Genomic DNA, 16,211 nt, shown 5'->3' with positions numbered 1-16,211 from the left:
CCTTTCCTTTTACCTCCCAAGAAGCGAATGGTTTGTGGGTATCCTGAGAGCACACCTACTTTGAATCGTGTTGCTCATAAATGCATATATGATGTGTAGCTTCTAGTTCTTCTATTGTAAGAAAATGAATTATTTATCTTCTGCCAAGAGATTCTCTGTCTTGTACCTGCAAATTCTAGTTCAGCCAGTAAATGTTGCTAACTAGGCTTGTACAATTTTGAAGGGCTTTGACAGAAAGGATCGGCTTTTGTTGCTGTGCAGTGTAACAAAACATTTACAATAAACTTTGGATGTAAAGTATCTATGAAAGGACAATCTGAAACACGAACCTTTTAACTACACTTCCTGGTTACAAAAAGCATAGCTGGCAAAGGCAGAGTTTCTGGAATAGGGGTCTCAGACATGTAAGGCCTTGGAGTTACTGAGCATTCGTATTAGCAGCTAAAGAAAAGGTACGGGTAAGGTTTCATTCTTGTTAGTAGAAATGGTGATGAGACTATAAAACCACAATTTTTGAAATGCCATATGAATGCCTGGTATCACACCAGAACTATAGCTAGCCCGTAGCATCTCAAGAGCAAGCAATAAAGTGCATATAGTGGCAACTTGATACTGTTTGGCTTCCTTTCACTGGCATAAGCCTAGAAGATTTTGGAGGCTCTATCCATGTGTTTAAAGTTAGGCAATGCTTATGCACCTGTTTGAAATGGGGCCTTATTTAAAGCTGAATAAATTGGGTGTACTTCACTGGAATTGCTCTGGAATTTATTACAATTCTGCTAGAGTTACCAAAGAGTTAATCTAGCCCCTTTGAGTTAGGCCAGGTTTGTACCATTTTGAGATCAAGATCTGAGTCTTAACTGCTTAAAATATAAAATGGTGTAATTTATTTTCAGTTTTCAGAGTAACCTAGTTTTAAGACTCACTATGGTAACAGTAGTGGGTCTTAGAGTAACAAAGATTAATGATTCCCTTGGCCAAGGCGCTTCAATGGGTCATCTCACTCAGGAGCAATGAAACTGTTCAACATGAGCCTGGGTCAAATGCAGAAGTCAGGGTGCCCCATCACTGCTAGTACAACACGCTGCATCTTATTAATGCTGGTTTAATCACCAGCTTACACTTCTCGTCTCCTTCCTGTAGGACGAGGGCAGGGTTCAGTGACTGGTATATTTGAGCAAGCCTCTGTGTTCTTCTCCAAGCCATTCTCATTTCATCTTCCTTCATTGCTGCTAAAAGAAATACCATTTAAAAGATGTGAAAAAGCGGAAGTTTTTCAACTAACTTCAACAGCATATATGGGTCCTTAAAGTAATGAATTTACTACTCCTTTCACATTTTGTATTCATGTAAAATGAGAGCAGAGCATGGGGACTTGCTTAGGAAAGAGTTGGTTCCCAAGGAGATTTTAATTTAAAGTCAGATAAACTTAGGTGCTTCTTAGTTTTCACATTTACTGATTGGGAAAGATACCTACAGAAAGAGGCTTCATTTTCAAAGAGCTACATTGAAAAGTCTGCCCTTTAAAAATAGTGCCCATTGCTTTTTTTTTTTTAATTTAAAAATCAAATTAACTTTTTAAGCTATTAAAAGAATTGACCTTAACTGCACTAATGCAATCATGTTGCCATATTCCCATCATACAAATTACCCTAGAGGAAGAGCAATTATCATCCCAGAACTTCGCTTAATTATTGCCTGATTGCTTCTTCGACCTTTATCCTTTAAAACCATTCTTCCATTTCTTTCTTCCCATGTTTTCCTACCTTGACCCATACAAACTATCGGCATTCCCTGCAAATGGACTTTAAAGTACGTTTTTCCCTGACCTCACCTGGGTAGTATTTATTTTACCAGTTTAGGTGTGCCATAGGTCTTAGACTTCACATAGGCAAGAGTTTGATCATCAGCAAAAAGGAGTGTGGGGAGGCCTCTGGATAAGCACCTGCTTCCTGATGCTGCACTCAGATGAAACCTGTCTGAATTGCCACTGTTAGTCTTTTTGCAGTTACGCAGATCATTCAAAAGGGACGGCTATGGCTATTCTTCCTCCAGGTAGCATTTTGCATCTTGTGGTTATCCAGCCATATAATGACTGTAATAGCTAGCGTATTCAGCCTGCTGTAATTGCACTGGAGTTTTATTTGATTTTCTTGGTGACCTGGGTTTGCTGCTTATTTTGTTGGGTGTGTATTGTGCCCTTGAGGAGACAGAGAGACAGGATATGCACATCATGATAGGAAGGAAATAATACTCCTACCACTTTTGGTCTTAAATTGGCTGAAATAAAAAATGAGATACTAACATCTTCTTTTTAACACGTGTGCATATCCTGTGGCATTCCCGCCAATAAATGTTGTTGACATGAGATACGCTTCTTGAGCGTTTGGTTTATGTTCTCCTTCTGTTAACAGGCTCCTAGCAAACATTTAATGCTTTTGAGCCTGATGCTTTATAAACTTTTACCAGCTGGGAATTAAACACAGAATTATGAATCTCCATCCTGAAAAGAAAGGGAGCCTCCTTCTCACCTCCTAGCCTCACATGCACACTTTCTGGAGTCCCATGCAAGCTACCATCAGAGTAAATGGAGCAGCTCATTTATTTCCTCCTATGGACATCTTATGGGACTGGGTGGAGGAACAGCAGAAACAGCTACACCAATCAACTCACTGATAGCGATTGGGTCAGTAAGGTGTGGGATGGGGGTTTGCCACAGATGAAAGTAAAATACCAAGACTTTATTATCTTCCAGTCCTTTTAGAAGATGTCTGTGAGTTATAAAGTTTCCTAGGCAATTCCAGGGGCAGCTTTACCCATGCTTGGAGATGTGCCTTGAAGTTTGAACTCAACTATGTTTTTGTTAATGTAGTAATATCTAATGAACAGCAGCCTGGATTGGAAAGTGCTGCCCTGTGTGGGAAGTGTGTCCACGCAGTGGTTAGCCTGTATTTAGATTGCAGTCATGCAGGATCAGTCTTTACTGTGTTAGGGGCTGCAAAGCAGGGGCCAGGTCCTGTCCCCTGTCCCAGGCAGCTTTCAAACTAGTAGGAGTAGTAAATGCATACTGGAAAGAGAATTGGCATATACTGGAGTTACAAAATATATTTTGTTTCCAGCAACACCTCAGATGGTGGATCTATCTGTAGCACAGTATTTTCATTTCAAAGAATTCATGACTTACAGCCTTTTTCTAGCTGTTTTAAGAAAAAATAGCTTGGCAGTAAAGGACAATTAGGAAATTTGAATATGTAATTTAGAAAACAGTCTTAACTGCATTTTAACAGCATCTTCAAGCTGTTTATATTTTTAAGGAATAATGAAATTATTTGAACTAAGTCACTGTAACTTCAATGGATAACTATATCTCAGGACATTAATTTTTGGCAATAGAGTAAGTTATAGAGTCCATGCTCTCAATTAAAATGTTAAAGTTCATCTTGAATTATTACACAGTTATGCTAGTTCTAAAGACATTTCCTTTCTTCAGGGTAAGGGAGAATGTCTCCAAACATGCTGACAGGTAGATGTTTACAAGTGCTGGTGCTTTCAGGTTTTATTGTGACCTTTCAGAGTTGTTCCTGCATTTGTCGTAGACTAATTGCTTAACATTTCTCATTGTTTTCACTGGGGAGTAAGTGTTTTGTATCCATCCAGATTTATGTTCTTGCTGTTGCTTTGTTCACTCAGTTATTCCATACCTCAGCTCCTCATTTCATGTAAACTTTCTGTGCCTTGTATGACAGAAACAAACATGTGGTATTTCTTTATGTTTGCAAATTATTGTGAGCTTGTTAGATGGCAAATGCTTTATAGAAGGAAGAACACATTAGCTGCTCATAAGTGCCAAGGATTCTTTCGATAGTTAAGGCTATCAGATTATCAGAGCCTCATGCTAACATCCTGCCTTCTGCCAACTTCCTGGGACACCTCAGCGATTCACTTAGTATCTTTATATATATAATTTTTCCCCCCTTCTATGCAAAATGAAGATACAGCATTTATGTATTTCACAGAATAGTTGTGAAGACAAATGCACTGAAGACTGGAGTGGTCAAATATGTTAACATGGTTTCAGAGCCACAAGTTATTCTTTAAAAAGTTGTGATTTGTTTCTTGCGGGAATCATGGCAGAAGTAGATTTTTTGGAACAATTTGAAGCAGAACTTTTTAAAGAGCAGATATGGTCTGTGAAATCTGAGACATGGCACTCTAAGCAGAGAAATGGCATAGGAGAGAGGTGGTCAAATAGGATGTTACAGCCAGTGTATGGTTTATAGATTTTTTTTTTTATTTTTTTTTTATCTTGTATGCTCACGTAGTGTTGATTTATTAAGTGGATGTACAATTTTGTCACCTCAAGGGGTATTTTATATATAATCTTATAAATTAAAGGATTTGGAAACCTAATCAATACCTGCAGAGGTGACTTCAGAGGGAAGCTTTCATGTTACAGGAAAGATTTGGTGAATCATCACATGGTGCCCTTTTGTGTCAGGCAGTATGGAATAGCTGTCCAAATGCAACATGAGACTTTGCTGCAGGAGTTGTCAGCTCTTGGATGAGTCCTGGAACAAGGTTTATTCCCTATGGATTAATGTTCTAGCACTTTGTTCGGTTGGCTTTTTTGTTGAGAGTGAAGTATCCATATTTTTACCAGTACTCTGGCCTAGATTCATTGCCTTTTTTTCATCTTTGTTTAAAGGTGGCATCATATGTTGTTGTCGTGGTTTAAGCCCAGCCGGACTAATCACCACACAGCTGCTCACTCACTCCCCTTCCTCAGCTGGACAGGAGAGAGAAAATATGAAGAAAAGGCTCGTAGGTCGAGATAAGGACATAGGGAGATCACTCACCAATTACCATCATGGGCAAAACAGACTTAACTTGGGGAAATTAGTTTAATTTATTACCAATCAAAATCAGAGTAGGATAATGAGAAGTAAAACCAAATCTTAAAAAACAACACCTTCCCCCCACCCCTCCCTTCTTCCCGGGCTCAACTTCACTCCCGATTTTCTACCTCTCCCCCCGAGCGGCGCAGGGGGACGGGGAATGGGGGTTGCGGTCAGTTCATCACACGTTGTTTCTGCCGCTCCTTCCTCCTCACACTCTTCCCCTGCTCCAGCGTGGGGTCCCTCCCACAGGAGACAGTTCTCCACGAACTTCTCCAACGTGGGTTCTTCCCACGGGCTGCAGTTCTTCACGAACTGCTCCAACATGGGTCCGTTCCACGGGGTGCAGTCCTTCAGGAACAGACTGCTCCAGCGTGGGTCCCCCTCGGGATCGCAAGTCCTGCCAGCAAACCTGCTCCAGCGTGGGCTCCTCTCTCCACGGCTCCACAGGTTCTGCCAGGAGCCTGCTCCAGCATGGGCTTCCCACAGGATCACAGCCTCCTTTCAGGCATCCACCTGCTCCAGCGTGGGGTCCTCCACGGGCTGCAGGTGGATATCTGCTCCACTGTGGACCTCCATGGGCTGCAGGGGGACAACCTGCTTCACCATGGTCTTCACCACAGGCTGCAGGGGAATCTCTGCTCCGGCGCCTGGAGCCTCTCCTCCCCCTCCTTCTTCACTGACCTTGGTGTCTGCAGAGTTGTTGCTCTCACATATTCTCACTCCTCTCTTCTCCGGCTGCCGCTTCCCGGTTTTTCCCCCCTTCTTAAATATGTCATCACAGAGGCGCAACCACTGTTGCTGATTAGCTCAGCCTTAGCCAGTGGCAGATCCGTCTTGGAGTCGGCTGGCATTGGCTCTATCAGACATAGGAGAAGCTTCTAGCAGCTTCTCACAGAAGCCACCCCTGTAGCCCCCCCTGCTACCAAAGCGCTGCCACGCAAACCCAATACATTCCACCCCTCGCCTCTGTGAATCACATATTTACAAATGATCATTAAAATCTACATTCATAATACAATCTTCACAAACTTCACTCACATCAACAAAAAAGAATTACCCACAACAAAATCAAAATAATATCATCACAACACCAAACAAAAGTGGACAATTTACACACAATCCACCCCTCGACCTTTCACCACAATTACAACAACAAAAATTCCCCATGATCATTCTGCACTCTAACATTGTTCAGTCCGTATTTTGCCCATTACCTCTCCCAATTACTGTCCTTATCTTGAATTCCTCGAGCCCCACGTTGGGCGCCAAAAAGGACTGTCGTGGTTTAAGCCCAGCTGGCAACTAATCACCACACAGCCGCTCACTCACTCCCCCCAGGTGGGGTGGGGGAGAGAACCAGAAGAGTAAAAGTGAGAAAACTCGTGGGCTGAGATAAAAACAGTTTAATAGGTAGAGCAAAAGAACACTGCGCGGAGAAGCAAAGCGAAAGAAGGAATTAATTCACCACTTCCCGTCGGCAGGCAGGTGTTCAGCTATCTGCAGGGAAGCAGGGCTCTATCACGCGTAGCGGTTGCTCGGGAAGACAAACGCCATTACTCCGAATGTCCCCACCTTCCTTCTTCCTCCCCCGGCTTTATATACTGAGCATGATGTCATATGGTATGGAATATCCCTTTGGTCAGTTGGGGTCAGCTGTCCCGGCTGTGTTCCCTCCCAACTTCCCGTGCACCCCCAGCCCACTCGCTGGTGGGGTGGGGTGAGGAGCAGAAAAGGCCTTGGTGCTGTGTGAGCCCTGCTCAGCAGTAACTAAAACATTCCTGCTTTATCAACATTGTTTCCAGCCCAAATCCAAAACACAGCCCCATACAATCCAAAACACAGCCCCATACTAGCTGCTATGAAGAAAGTTAACCCCATCCCAGCCAAAACCAGCACAGTTGTATTTCTTGTTTTGAATTGCAACATGTAACGAAACATCCATTTATAAAATGAAAGTGGCAATCTCTGTCAACAGTCATCTAACAGTGGCTAAAGCAGCCCAATATAGCATCGGTTGGGATAAAAAATTTATTATAATGTGATTACTAGTTTAATGCTATAAGCATGAAAAAGTTACTACTAGAATAATTTGCTGTAGAATTACAGTTAATGGCTATCAAATATTAATAAATAGAAAGCACATACTGCATACTAACTTCATGTGAAACATTTCAATTAAAGCCATTTGTAATTTTAAAATAATATTTTAAAAATGAAGCCTCATTAGATGAGATTTTTTCAAAATTGAGTTTTGATCTGGTTCCATTTTTAATAGATAAGATGAAAACTCCTGACAAGAGGAAAGAGGATGTTAATGGAATTATTTACAGACTGTTAATGACACAAATGATAAAAGGCTACCCTCCAATAATTAATGTTATTACAAGTTATATAGATTCCTGGTCAAGAATATATTGCAGAAAAGCTCTTAGCAGACCAGCTGGCACATGGCTGTCAAACAGTTTGAAGGAATCTATTTGGGATTCTCTACCCAGAGCAAATGGGAGACAAACTGATCAGAGAAAGGGAAGCAGGAACCAATGACTGAACTGCCAACACACCTGGTCCTGCTTCCTCATCCCCATGGTGACACTCATGCCAAATACGTATTGTGCTTGCAGGACATAAAGTGTTTTGATACCCCATTTTGTGAAATGATTTATACTCTGTGGACAAAAAATACCTTGTAAGCACAAAATATTGATTAAAAAAATGCTTTTTCCAGCAAAGAAATAGGGTTGGGAAATTAAGTATATGTGTATAAAGCTTTGTTTGTACTTGGAACTTTTTATAAAAATACGCTTGGGATCTGCAGTACGGAAAAGACTCAAAGCCCAGGTGGTTTAGATTCTGTACAACCAAGCCATGAAATAGCTGTACTTGCCTGAAATTAAAAAAAAAATAAAAAATCACATCTTCCATTTTTCCAGGCTTAGGTTTCTAGGTTTAGTCAATAATACCTGCTCATTTATCAGCCCCACATAAGACAAGTGCCTCCTCGCACAAGAGCTCTCTCCTGCCCTGGTTCTCTGTCCTGGTACCAGAGCCCTTCTCTGGCCAAGCTGCCACGAGTTGCAAGGCATCCTGCAGTCCTTGCCCAGCATCACTGGGGCCCGTGCTTGCTGCTCGCACCCCAGCGCCGCACAAAGAAAGGATGTAGCTCTGGGGCCGTTTGCAGGTGCAGCACTCTGTGGTAGTAGTATCACTATCCTGGGGATGCTTGCGGTGTCTTCTCCCTTCAGTGTGACAGAATTACCAGCTACTGTTTGCTAGTCCATTAGTATCAGTAGCAGTGAGGATCAATGACTCCCTGTGAGTGGAGGGCTCCTTGCTGAATGACGCCCTAGCTACTTGCAGAAATAACAGTACTGATCTAGTACTATTTCTTCTCTTAGCCTCTGTGTATTGGGAAAGAGATGTAGAAGGGTGGAGATCACATCCTGAAATTTTCCAAGCTCATATTGTCCAGTTCAATTTTTTTTATCCCAAACAGATTTTATCTAAATTCTAGTGCCAGTGTTATTGTGAGAAGGAGCTCCAAATGGATGGTGCTTACACAGTTGATGTATTCTTAAAAGAAAATCCTCTTTAACTCTCAGAATATCAGATTTGCCACTTTACTTTTGCATAAGGATCAGTTATATTTGGAACTGAAAACCTGAAAGAGTTGGAAGGTGCATACCGTCAATGTTTTATGGCCTTCAGTGAAGGATTCTTAACCTTTTCATTCTAGTTACTATGATAATGCTTTCTCCCCACATCAAAATAAATTTTAATTGATTCCTCCATCATGCTTTTGGACTCATCTAAGATGCTTCCCACTGAAATCTGCTGTTTATGTGAAATCAGCTATCATTGTTTTTCAATTTACACAAGGAGCTCTTGAAAGGAGGGTTCTTGTAAAAGATTCCAGATTTTTGATTCCTGTTCCCCATAATTCATTTATGTGAAAGTAAATATTTAATATCGGCTAGGCTCAAATAACTAAGCTACACTTCAAAATAAATTGAATAGTAAAAATCCAATAACCCTAATTTACCAGTAACATCTATAAACATTTATCTTCTATCCAGTTGGAATGGACTTCGACAGATCTGCATATGTTTAGCCATAGCAAGCACAAAGCAATACCTCTGCAGCTGTTTTATCCTCACCCTGAGAATTTCTCGGTGCTGCTGAGACAACAGAGGTAATTGGATGTTCTTCTTTTCTGGCAGGTACTGGACTGGATTGAAAATCACGGGGAAGCCTTTCTGAGTAAACATACAGGAGTGGGGAAGTCTCTACACAGAGCACGTGCGCTGCAGAAAAGACATGATGATTTTGAAGAAGTAGCACAGGTAAGAGCCTGAATCAGAGACTTCTGCTTTCTGGCTTGATTTTTTGTTACTCCTCTTGTATATTGAGAAAAAACTCTTGCTGTTTTGGGGCCCTGTATATTCACACTGCTCTCTTCAAACATTTGGATCTGGCCAGGATGCTGTCTCCCAGGTTTCAAAGTTAGCATGCACACTGCAAGAGCATGGTAGCAGCAGGACTTACAATCAGAAAGTCACTGCATTGGGTCAGAAGGAGGTCTCAAAGCCTATGAGAAATAGCAAGCAGTTTACGGGACATTAATGCAAAGTGTTGGGACATAGAGGACGATGGTTATGAGCGGCAGCGATAGAAAAATCAATAGTAACTGCTGCAGGGGAAGCTGAGGACCTTGAGAATAGGGTGGAAAGCAGCAGCTAGTAAAGAAGCAGGGGAAACACTACAGTGTGCCCAGGTGGCCAAGAAGGCCAATGGCATCCTGGCCTGTATCAGAAACAGTGTGGCCAGCAGGAGTAGGGAGGTGATCGTGCCCCTGTACTCGGCGCTGATGAGGCCGCACCTCAAATCCTGTGTTCAGTTTTGGGCCCCTCACTACAAGAAGGACATTGAGGTGCTGGAGCGTGTCCAGAGAAGGGCGACGAAGCTGCTGAGGGGTCTGGAACACAAGTCTGATGAGGAGCGGCTGAGGGAACTGGGGTTGTTCAGTCTGGAGAAGAGGAGGCTGAGGGGAGACCTCATCGCTCTCTACAACTACCTGAAAGGGGGTTGCAGAGAGGTGGGTGTTGGCCTCTTCTCCCAAGTGACTAGCAACAGGACAAGAGCAAAGGGCCTCAGGTTGTGCCAGGGGAGGTTCAGGCTGGATATTAGGAAAAATTTTTTTACTGAGAGAGTGGTGAAGCATTGGAACAGGCTGCCCAGGGAGGTGGTGGAGTCACCCTCACTGGAGGTATTCAAGGAATGTGTGGACGTGGCATTGTGGGACATGGTTTAGTGGGCATGGTGGTGTTGGGTTGATGGTTGGACTTGGTGATCTTACAGGTCTTTTCCAATCTTAACAATTCTGTGATTCTGCATTTGCAGTAAGGGCAACAACCCTTCCAAGGTTTCTGGGAGTACAGAGTATTCTGTGGAAGGGTTTTTGGTTTATTTTGTAATAAGAAGCAATCATTACAGGTAGGCATCATTATTATTATTATTTATAATTATTATTATTTTTCTCCAAGCACAGTTTAAGCAAGGCTTGTCCAGGAATTTTGCTATGAAGCCAGAAGCTTCCACCTAAAAGCTGATAACTTTTCCTAGAATCATGGTCATATTAGATATTTAAAAATACATCCCACTTTATTTATAAAATTTAAAAGAAAGAGGACCTTTGATAAGTTCTTCCAGGGACTGAACAGCTTGTTTGTTTTGGGTGGGGTTTTTGGGTTTGTTCTTTTTTTGTTTAGTTGGGTTTTTGTTGGTTTTTTTAAAGAATCTTATGGCCAGAAATTATCTAGTCTCAGCTCTGTCTGTCAGATCATGTTACACCTTTTTGTTTTAGATTTGAAGCATCCTCTATCAGAAATTGATCTTCTGTAAAGGTACTTCTGCTTTGGGATAAAATCCTGATTGATACATTCTGCTTTACAGAGATTAAATCTTTGTCTTCCTGATGCACACATGGCAGGTTAATGCTCAAATATTTCACTGTGGCATAAGACAAAAAAGTATTAGACTTTAGTTTTGTTTTCTGTAGTATCCTTTCTTTGTGTTGGCCTAGTTTAGTTTAAGATGTTTCCAGCAACAGGGACATATCTCTTTCACTTTGCCTTCAGGGAAACTATTTCACTGCCTGATGGCAGCTACTGTCTAGATATTCTTTTTTTTCCTCTCCCCCATATTCAATTTATATTTCTCTCAGTGTTCCCCACCACCACCCTTGTTGATACCCCTTTAGTCTTACTTATCTCCCTTAAGGAGATAAATGCCAAGGAAGGAGATGAATTAACAACCCTGATGTATCTGTAGAATGTTAGCGTGTCTTCTCCTATGGCCTCTTAACCATGTGCCGTGGTTTAAGCCCAGCTGGCAACTAAGCACCACACAGCCGCTCGGTCACTCCCCCCTGCCCCAGTGGAATGGGGGAGAGAATCGGAAAAGTAAAAGTGAGAAAGCTCATGGGTTGAGATAAGAACAGTTTAATAAATGAAATAAAATAATAATAATAAAAATTGTAATGAAAAGGAAAATAACAACAACAAACAAGAAAGGCAAGTGATGCAAATGAAAACAATTGCTCACCACCCTCCGACCAATGTCCAGCCCAAGCAGCGGTCCCCTGGCCAGCTTTCCCCCTAGTTTATATGCTGAGCATGACATCATATGGTATGGAATATCCCTTTGGTCAGTTGGGGTCAGCTGTCCCGGCTGTGTCCCCTCCCAACTTCTTGTGCACCCCCAGCCTACTCGCTGGTGGGGTGGTGTGAGAAGCAGAAAAGACCTTGACTCTGTGTAAGCACTGCTCAGCAGTAACTGAAACATCCCTGTGTTATCAACACTGTTTTCAGCACAAATCCAAACCATAGCCCCATACTAGCTACTATGAAGAAAATTAACTCTATCCCAGCCAAAACCAGCACACCATGTTAAACATATTTAATTCTCCTAGCATGTTCTTATTAACCAATCCCGTAAACCTCTTCCATTACCTGTTTCTTTGGATCCATTCAGTTTGCCAACATCCTTCTTTTAATTAGATATTCCGCTCTTGATGGAATACTTTATTGCTTGGCTTGCTAGTGAGCTTCAGTGGGATGTCTTTGCATACCATCGACAAATCACATAGCCTGAAAGCAGCAGTTCTAGATTGGTGGGTCTCTAAAATTTCATGGGACCTCCTGTGGATTTAAGCCTTCTGGCAATAGGCTTGAATTTCTAGAGTTACCTTTTGCAAATTTATTAAAATGGACCTTAGTCTGGAGGTTGCAAAACATGGTTCTACAGGGCCTCATCCAAAAGCACAAGTTAGTGGGAGGTTTCATTCTGAAATCAACATCAGGTGCCTTTCCAGAAGATGTGCTTGGGTCAGCTGTTATTAGATGCAATACTGGAGTAACAAATGAAAATGAGGACCATGTAATATACAGGAGCTGAAACTAGGTGATTTAATGTCCTTTGTGGCATTAATATTTTCTGAATCTCCCTTCCCGATGATATATTAGCTTCATAATTCCAGTTACATCTTACATTTCTGGATCACAGTTAGCTTTTTTCTTTTTTACCTCCTCTGAGTACCTCACTGGAGATGTAGGAAACAAATTAAAAACAGGTGAGGAAAGACAGAAAAATAACATGGTCTTGACAATAGAGATGAGAGCAAGCTGTGCAACTGTCTGCACATGGAAACAACAGCTCACTTAAAGCTTGTTCCACTGGATGATGTAATTTAGAGATACGTCCCCTCATCAGGGTTTAGGAACCTTACAGATGTGCAGCTTGCATGCATAGGTCCTAGGGTAAATCACAATAGAATTATTTCACTTAAGACTTTTCTAACCCCTCTGTTAGTCCTCCTTCTATACCATTTCAGCATGTCTGTCTGTGAATAACTTTAGACACATTTCCATTCACTTCACAAGGCCAAATTCAGAGCAAAGGGTGTATGAATCTAGTTCACTGGATGACCACATGTGTTCAAATGAAGGTGGGTGTTTGGGAGGAGGATGAAGAGGAAAGAGAAGAGTATAGTTTGCACGGCTATAGAATCTCCTAGATTTCTCTGAATCTGATTCTTTTACATCTTATGTGGTATCATCAATGAACATCTCATTGCTTTGCCTGGACAATTGTGAACAGTCACAATCAGTTGTGCACCCTGAGTATGAAGTTTATGGTGCCTCCTAACTAGAAATAACTGACACAAATGAAACTGGTTATTTCCCCCTGGCTTTGACAGGAATAGTTTCCTCTGGTGCATTCACACCAGAATACCATTTCTAATTTATAAGGCCTGTCTGCATTGTGACACTGGAATGTGGTGTTGGCAAATGGACATGGGGACATGTGCTGAGGGGAAGTGAAAGGAATCTCAGGCTTTATCTGAGGTCAAGGACTTGAGAACATAATACTCTCTGCTTTGGAAAGAGTAATAGTGAGGGTAAGAGGGGAGGCCATAAATTTATCACACCTGGAGTTCTCCTGCAGAAGCTTCTAGTGAGGTCAATTTTGTGGTTGGGGAATAAATCTCCTCCCCACTCTGATGATGAATAGTTTTTATTCTTCCTAATTCTCTTCTTGATGCTTAACTCTTTAGAGTTAGTTGGTAATTAATTCTAACTTAAGTTTAATTATTTGTAATTTTTCTCAAGATAGCAAATATCTTTGCCATGGTGAGGGTGGGTAACTGGCATTGCCTATTCCCAATATAGCTAGATAATAAAGCACATGTGCTAAAATCCTGCAGGAAACCGATGAGTTTGCCCGTTCCCCTCATCAGGATGTTAATTACTAGTGTTAACAACAATAAAAAGAGTTGTGTTTGTTTTTCTTAAAAAAATAAAATAAAAAGTGTAGTACTTACATACCTGGTAAGACTGACAGTATAAGCAATAGTATTTGCTATTGGCAGTTCTCTGAAAAGAACACTTAATCTGCCACACAGTATAAATTTATTCTCCAAAATCTACTTTCTTTTGGCTCTGATGTATTTATTCTTATCTGCTACTGTTTCAGGAAGGCATTTGCAAAGGTCAGACCAGAAGCAATTTTCATGAGTTTTCTAGGTATTTTCAACAGTGGGCAAAACATTCATGTTTTTGAATGCTGCCTAACTGCATGTAAAGAAGAGTAGTGTATCTGGGATTGCTGTGTTGAGAAATGCTCTGATTGTCTGACCTGCCAAGGCACTAGATTGAGAAGTGGAATGTGCTCCCTCTATGTCTGATTAGAAACTGCACAGATTTATAAATCTGGATGTAATGATCGAATCGGGCATGGCCCAGATAGGTCACATTCCTGCATACAGCTGTGCTCAGAAAATGACAGCGATTTGAGAGCGCTGCATTGTTGGCAATAGGGTATATAATTTTGGGGTCCCTTTCTCTCATACCTGTTGTTTAGACAAAGCTGTGGCAATTTTTCTGACTGTATTTATTCTACGTGGAACGCAGAGATGGCAAATGTTTGAATTTGGATTAAAAAGCCTGAGCTCCTGGGAGGGAGGTTATTACCTTGGGTGTACCTGTGACAGTTTCTCAGCCAGTGCTGATACTGTTCACAGGCTGCCACCCTGAACACGCCAACCTTAGGCACAGTGCCTACTGCACAGTGAAATTTAGTAGTCAGGTGTTATCGATGAGGTAGGTATCAAGATATCACCAAAGAAATACCGCTCTGTGGATGTAGCTGCAATGTTCCTGCAATGATAGCCTCTTTGCTTGTCTGCAATTGCTTTGTGTGAATCAGATAACCATAGTTCAGCCAGTTATGACTGTAAATCCAAAGATAATTTTATTTTAGACTCTCTAACTTTCCCTTAGTCAAGATTTTTTATCCTGAAAACAGGTGTGCCTTCCAATTGGAAAATTCTGTTAACTGGCTTGTGTTCCCAAAATCTCCCAATGCTTCAGCACTATCAAGTTGAGCTGCATGTGTTGGAAACCCTTCTCCTATTCTCTGTATATGAAGGGAGGGGCCACAAATCATTCTCTTCCCTTCTGGCATTCCTGGCAATCGGAGGTTAAGGTGGCCTTCCCGACACCCTCCTCCGCTCACAAAGAGCATCACTACATTTGTGCTGGTGCAGAATTGGGAAAGGTACTGAGGAAACAGCTCTGTTAATCCCACTCGCTATGCTGAATGGTTTTGTGATTTGACTGATCTGAAACAAGCATTTCTATAGTCTTTCTGCATTTACGAGCTTTTCCATCAGTTGCACTGTTAAGATTTCCTATCGGGCAGGTTTATCGGCTCTTTTGGGATGCTAACACCCACCAGTACGTATTTCAGCCTGCAGATGGCACTCGCAACGCACTGTAAAAGCCTTTAGCTCCGCTAACGGTATACAGAGATGATGTTTCTTATCCAAACTAACCAAACATTGTCTCGAAGTGAAATGAAGCAGAAGTGGAAACTGGCTCACACGCTGTCCCCTTGGTGTTCTCCCACCCCTGGCAAAACCCTTGTTGTTCAAGGTCACCCAGAAAAACAACCTTCCTTTTTTTTTTTTTGTTTTTAAATGCAAAGCTGGGCGGTCAGTGCTCTAATGCAAGGTGGTGCTTGTCATTTGTGTTTATGGGATAAGCTGCTCTCAGCTCTGGGGAGCTGCTTTCAAGGCTCCTGGGCCACATTATGCTCACAGCTACGACTGAGTTTTGTATTCAGTACCTGTGTGCACATTGCATGCAATAGTTGGTTTGTTTTTCACAGTAATCCAAAGGCACTGTTTATAAAGTAAAATATCACAACTCCAGCATAAAGCACATGTTCTGAACAGCCTTGGTTCAAAATGTGTGGAGTTGTCCCTCATTATCAAACACAGTAAGAAGGTAGACTGGAGGCTGAGCTGTGAGCACCAAAGTTCCTGGGGCTTGTCTGTATATCCAATGCAGTTTTGATTTAGGTACATAGCTGGGTCCTGTATTCCTGACTTTGCAAGTTTTACAGACTCCATTTTGCCAAGGTATACATGCAATGTGTGGACTATTCTTGAATTATTACAAAGAAGGAGAACCAGACAAAATGTGAGCAAAAATGCCGAGCTTTGCAGTATGCCATTTGGGAAGCTATTCAGCTTTCCTGTTCTTGGGTATCTATGCTTGCTTTCTTCCAATAGAACTTTCGGAAGATGATCATTAAACATCTCAATGCTGGCTTTGAACCATTAAAGTTAACCTTATGTGTACATATATAGTTCCTTTAAGATTCAGCCCTTCCTTTTATTCTTCTCAGGGAAGTAAGTGTATTTCCTGCAAGTAAAGGCTTTCAGAGGAGGTCTTGAAAGCCAATGGCCTGTAT

At 41.7% G+C, this 16,211-nt stretch overlaps 1 protein-coding gene across 2 annotated transcripts in view; it reads left to right on the top strand.

The window, feature by feature from the left end:
- KALRN (kalirin RhoGEF kinase) overlaps positions 1 to 16,211 on the top strand; it is a 530,063-nt gene that overhangs the window by 277,529 nt on the left and 236,323 nt on the right. For both annotated transcript variants that reach the window (XM_059820280.1, XM_059820281.1), the window contains exon 10: positions 9,116 to 9,238. In XM_059820280.1, coding sequence (XP_059676263.1) covers positions 9,116 to 9,238 — 123 coding nt within the window. The remainder of the gene's footprint in view (positions 1 to 9,115; positions 9,239 to 16,211) is intronic.

This window comes from Gavia stellata, chromosome 8 (genome assembly GCF_030936135.1).
Source record: "Gavia stellata isolate bGavSte3 chromosome 8, bGavSte3.hap2, whole genome shotgun sequence".
NCBI classification, from domain to species: Eukaryota; Metazoa; Chordata; class Aves; order Gaviiformes; family Gaviidae; genus Gavia; species Gavia stellata.
This window is presented reverse-complemented; position numbering and strand designations above follow the sequence as displayed.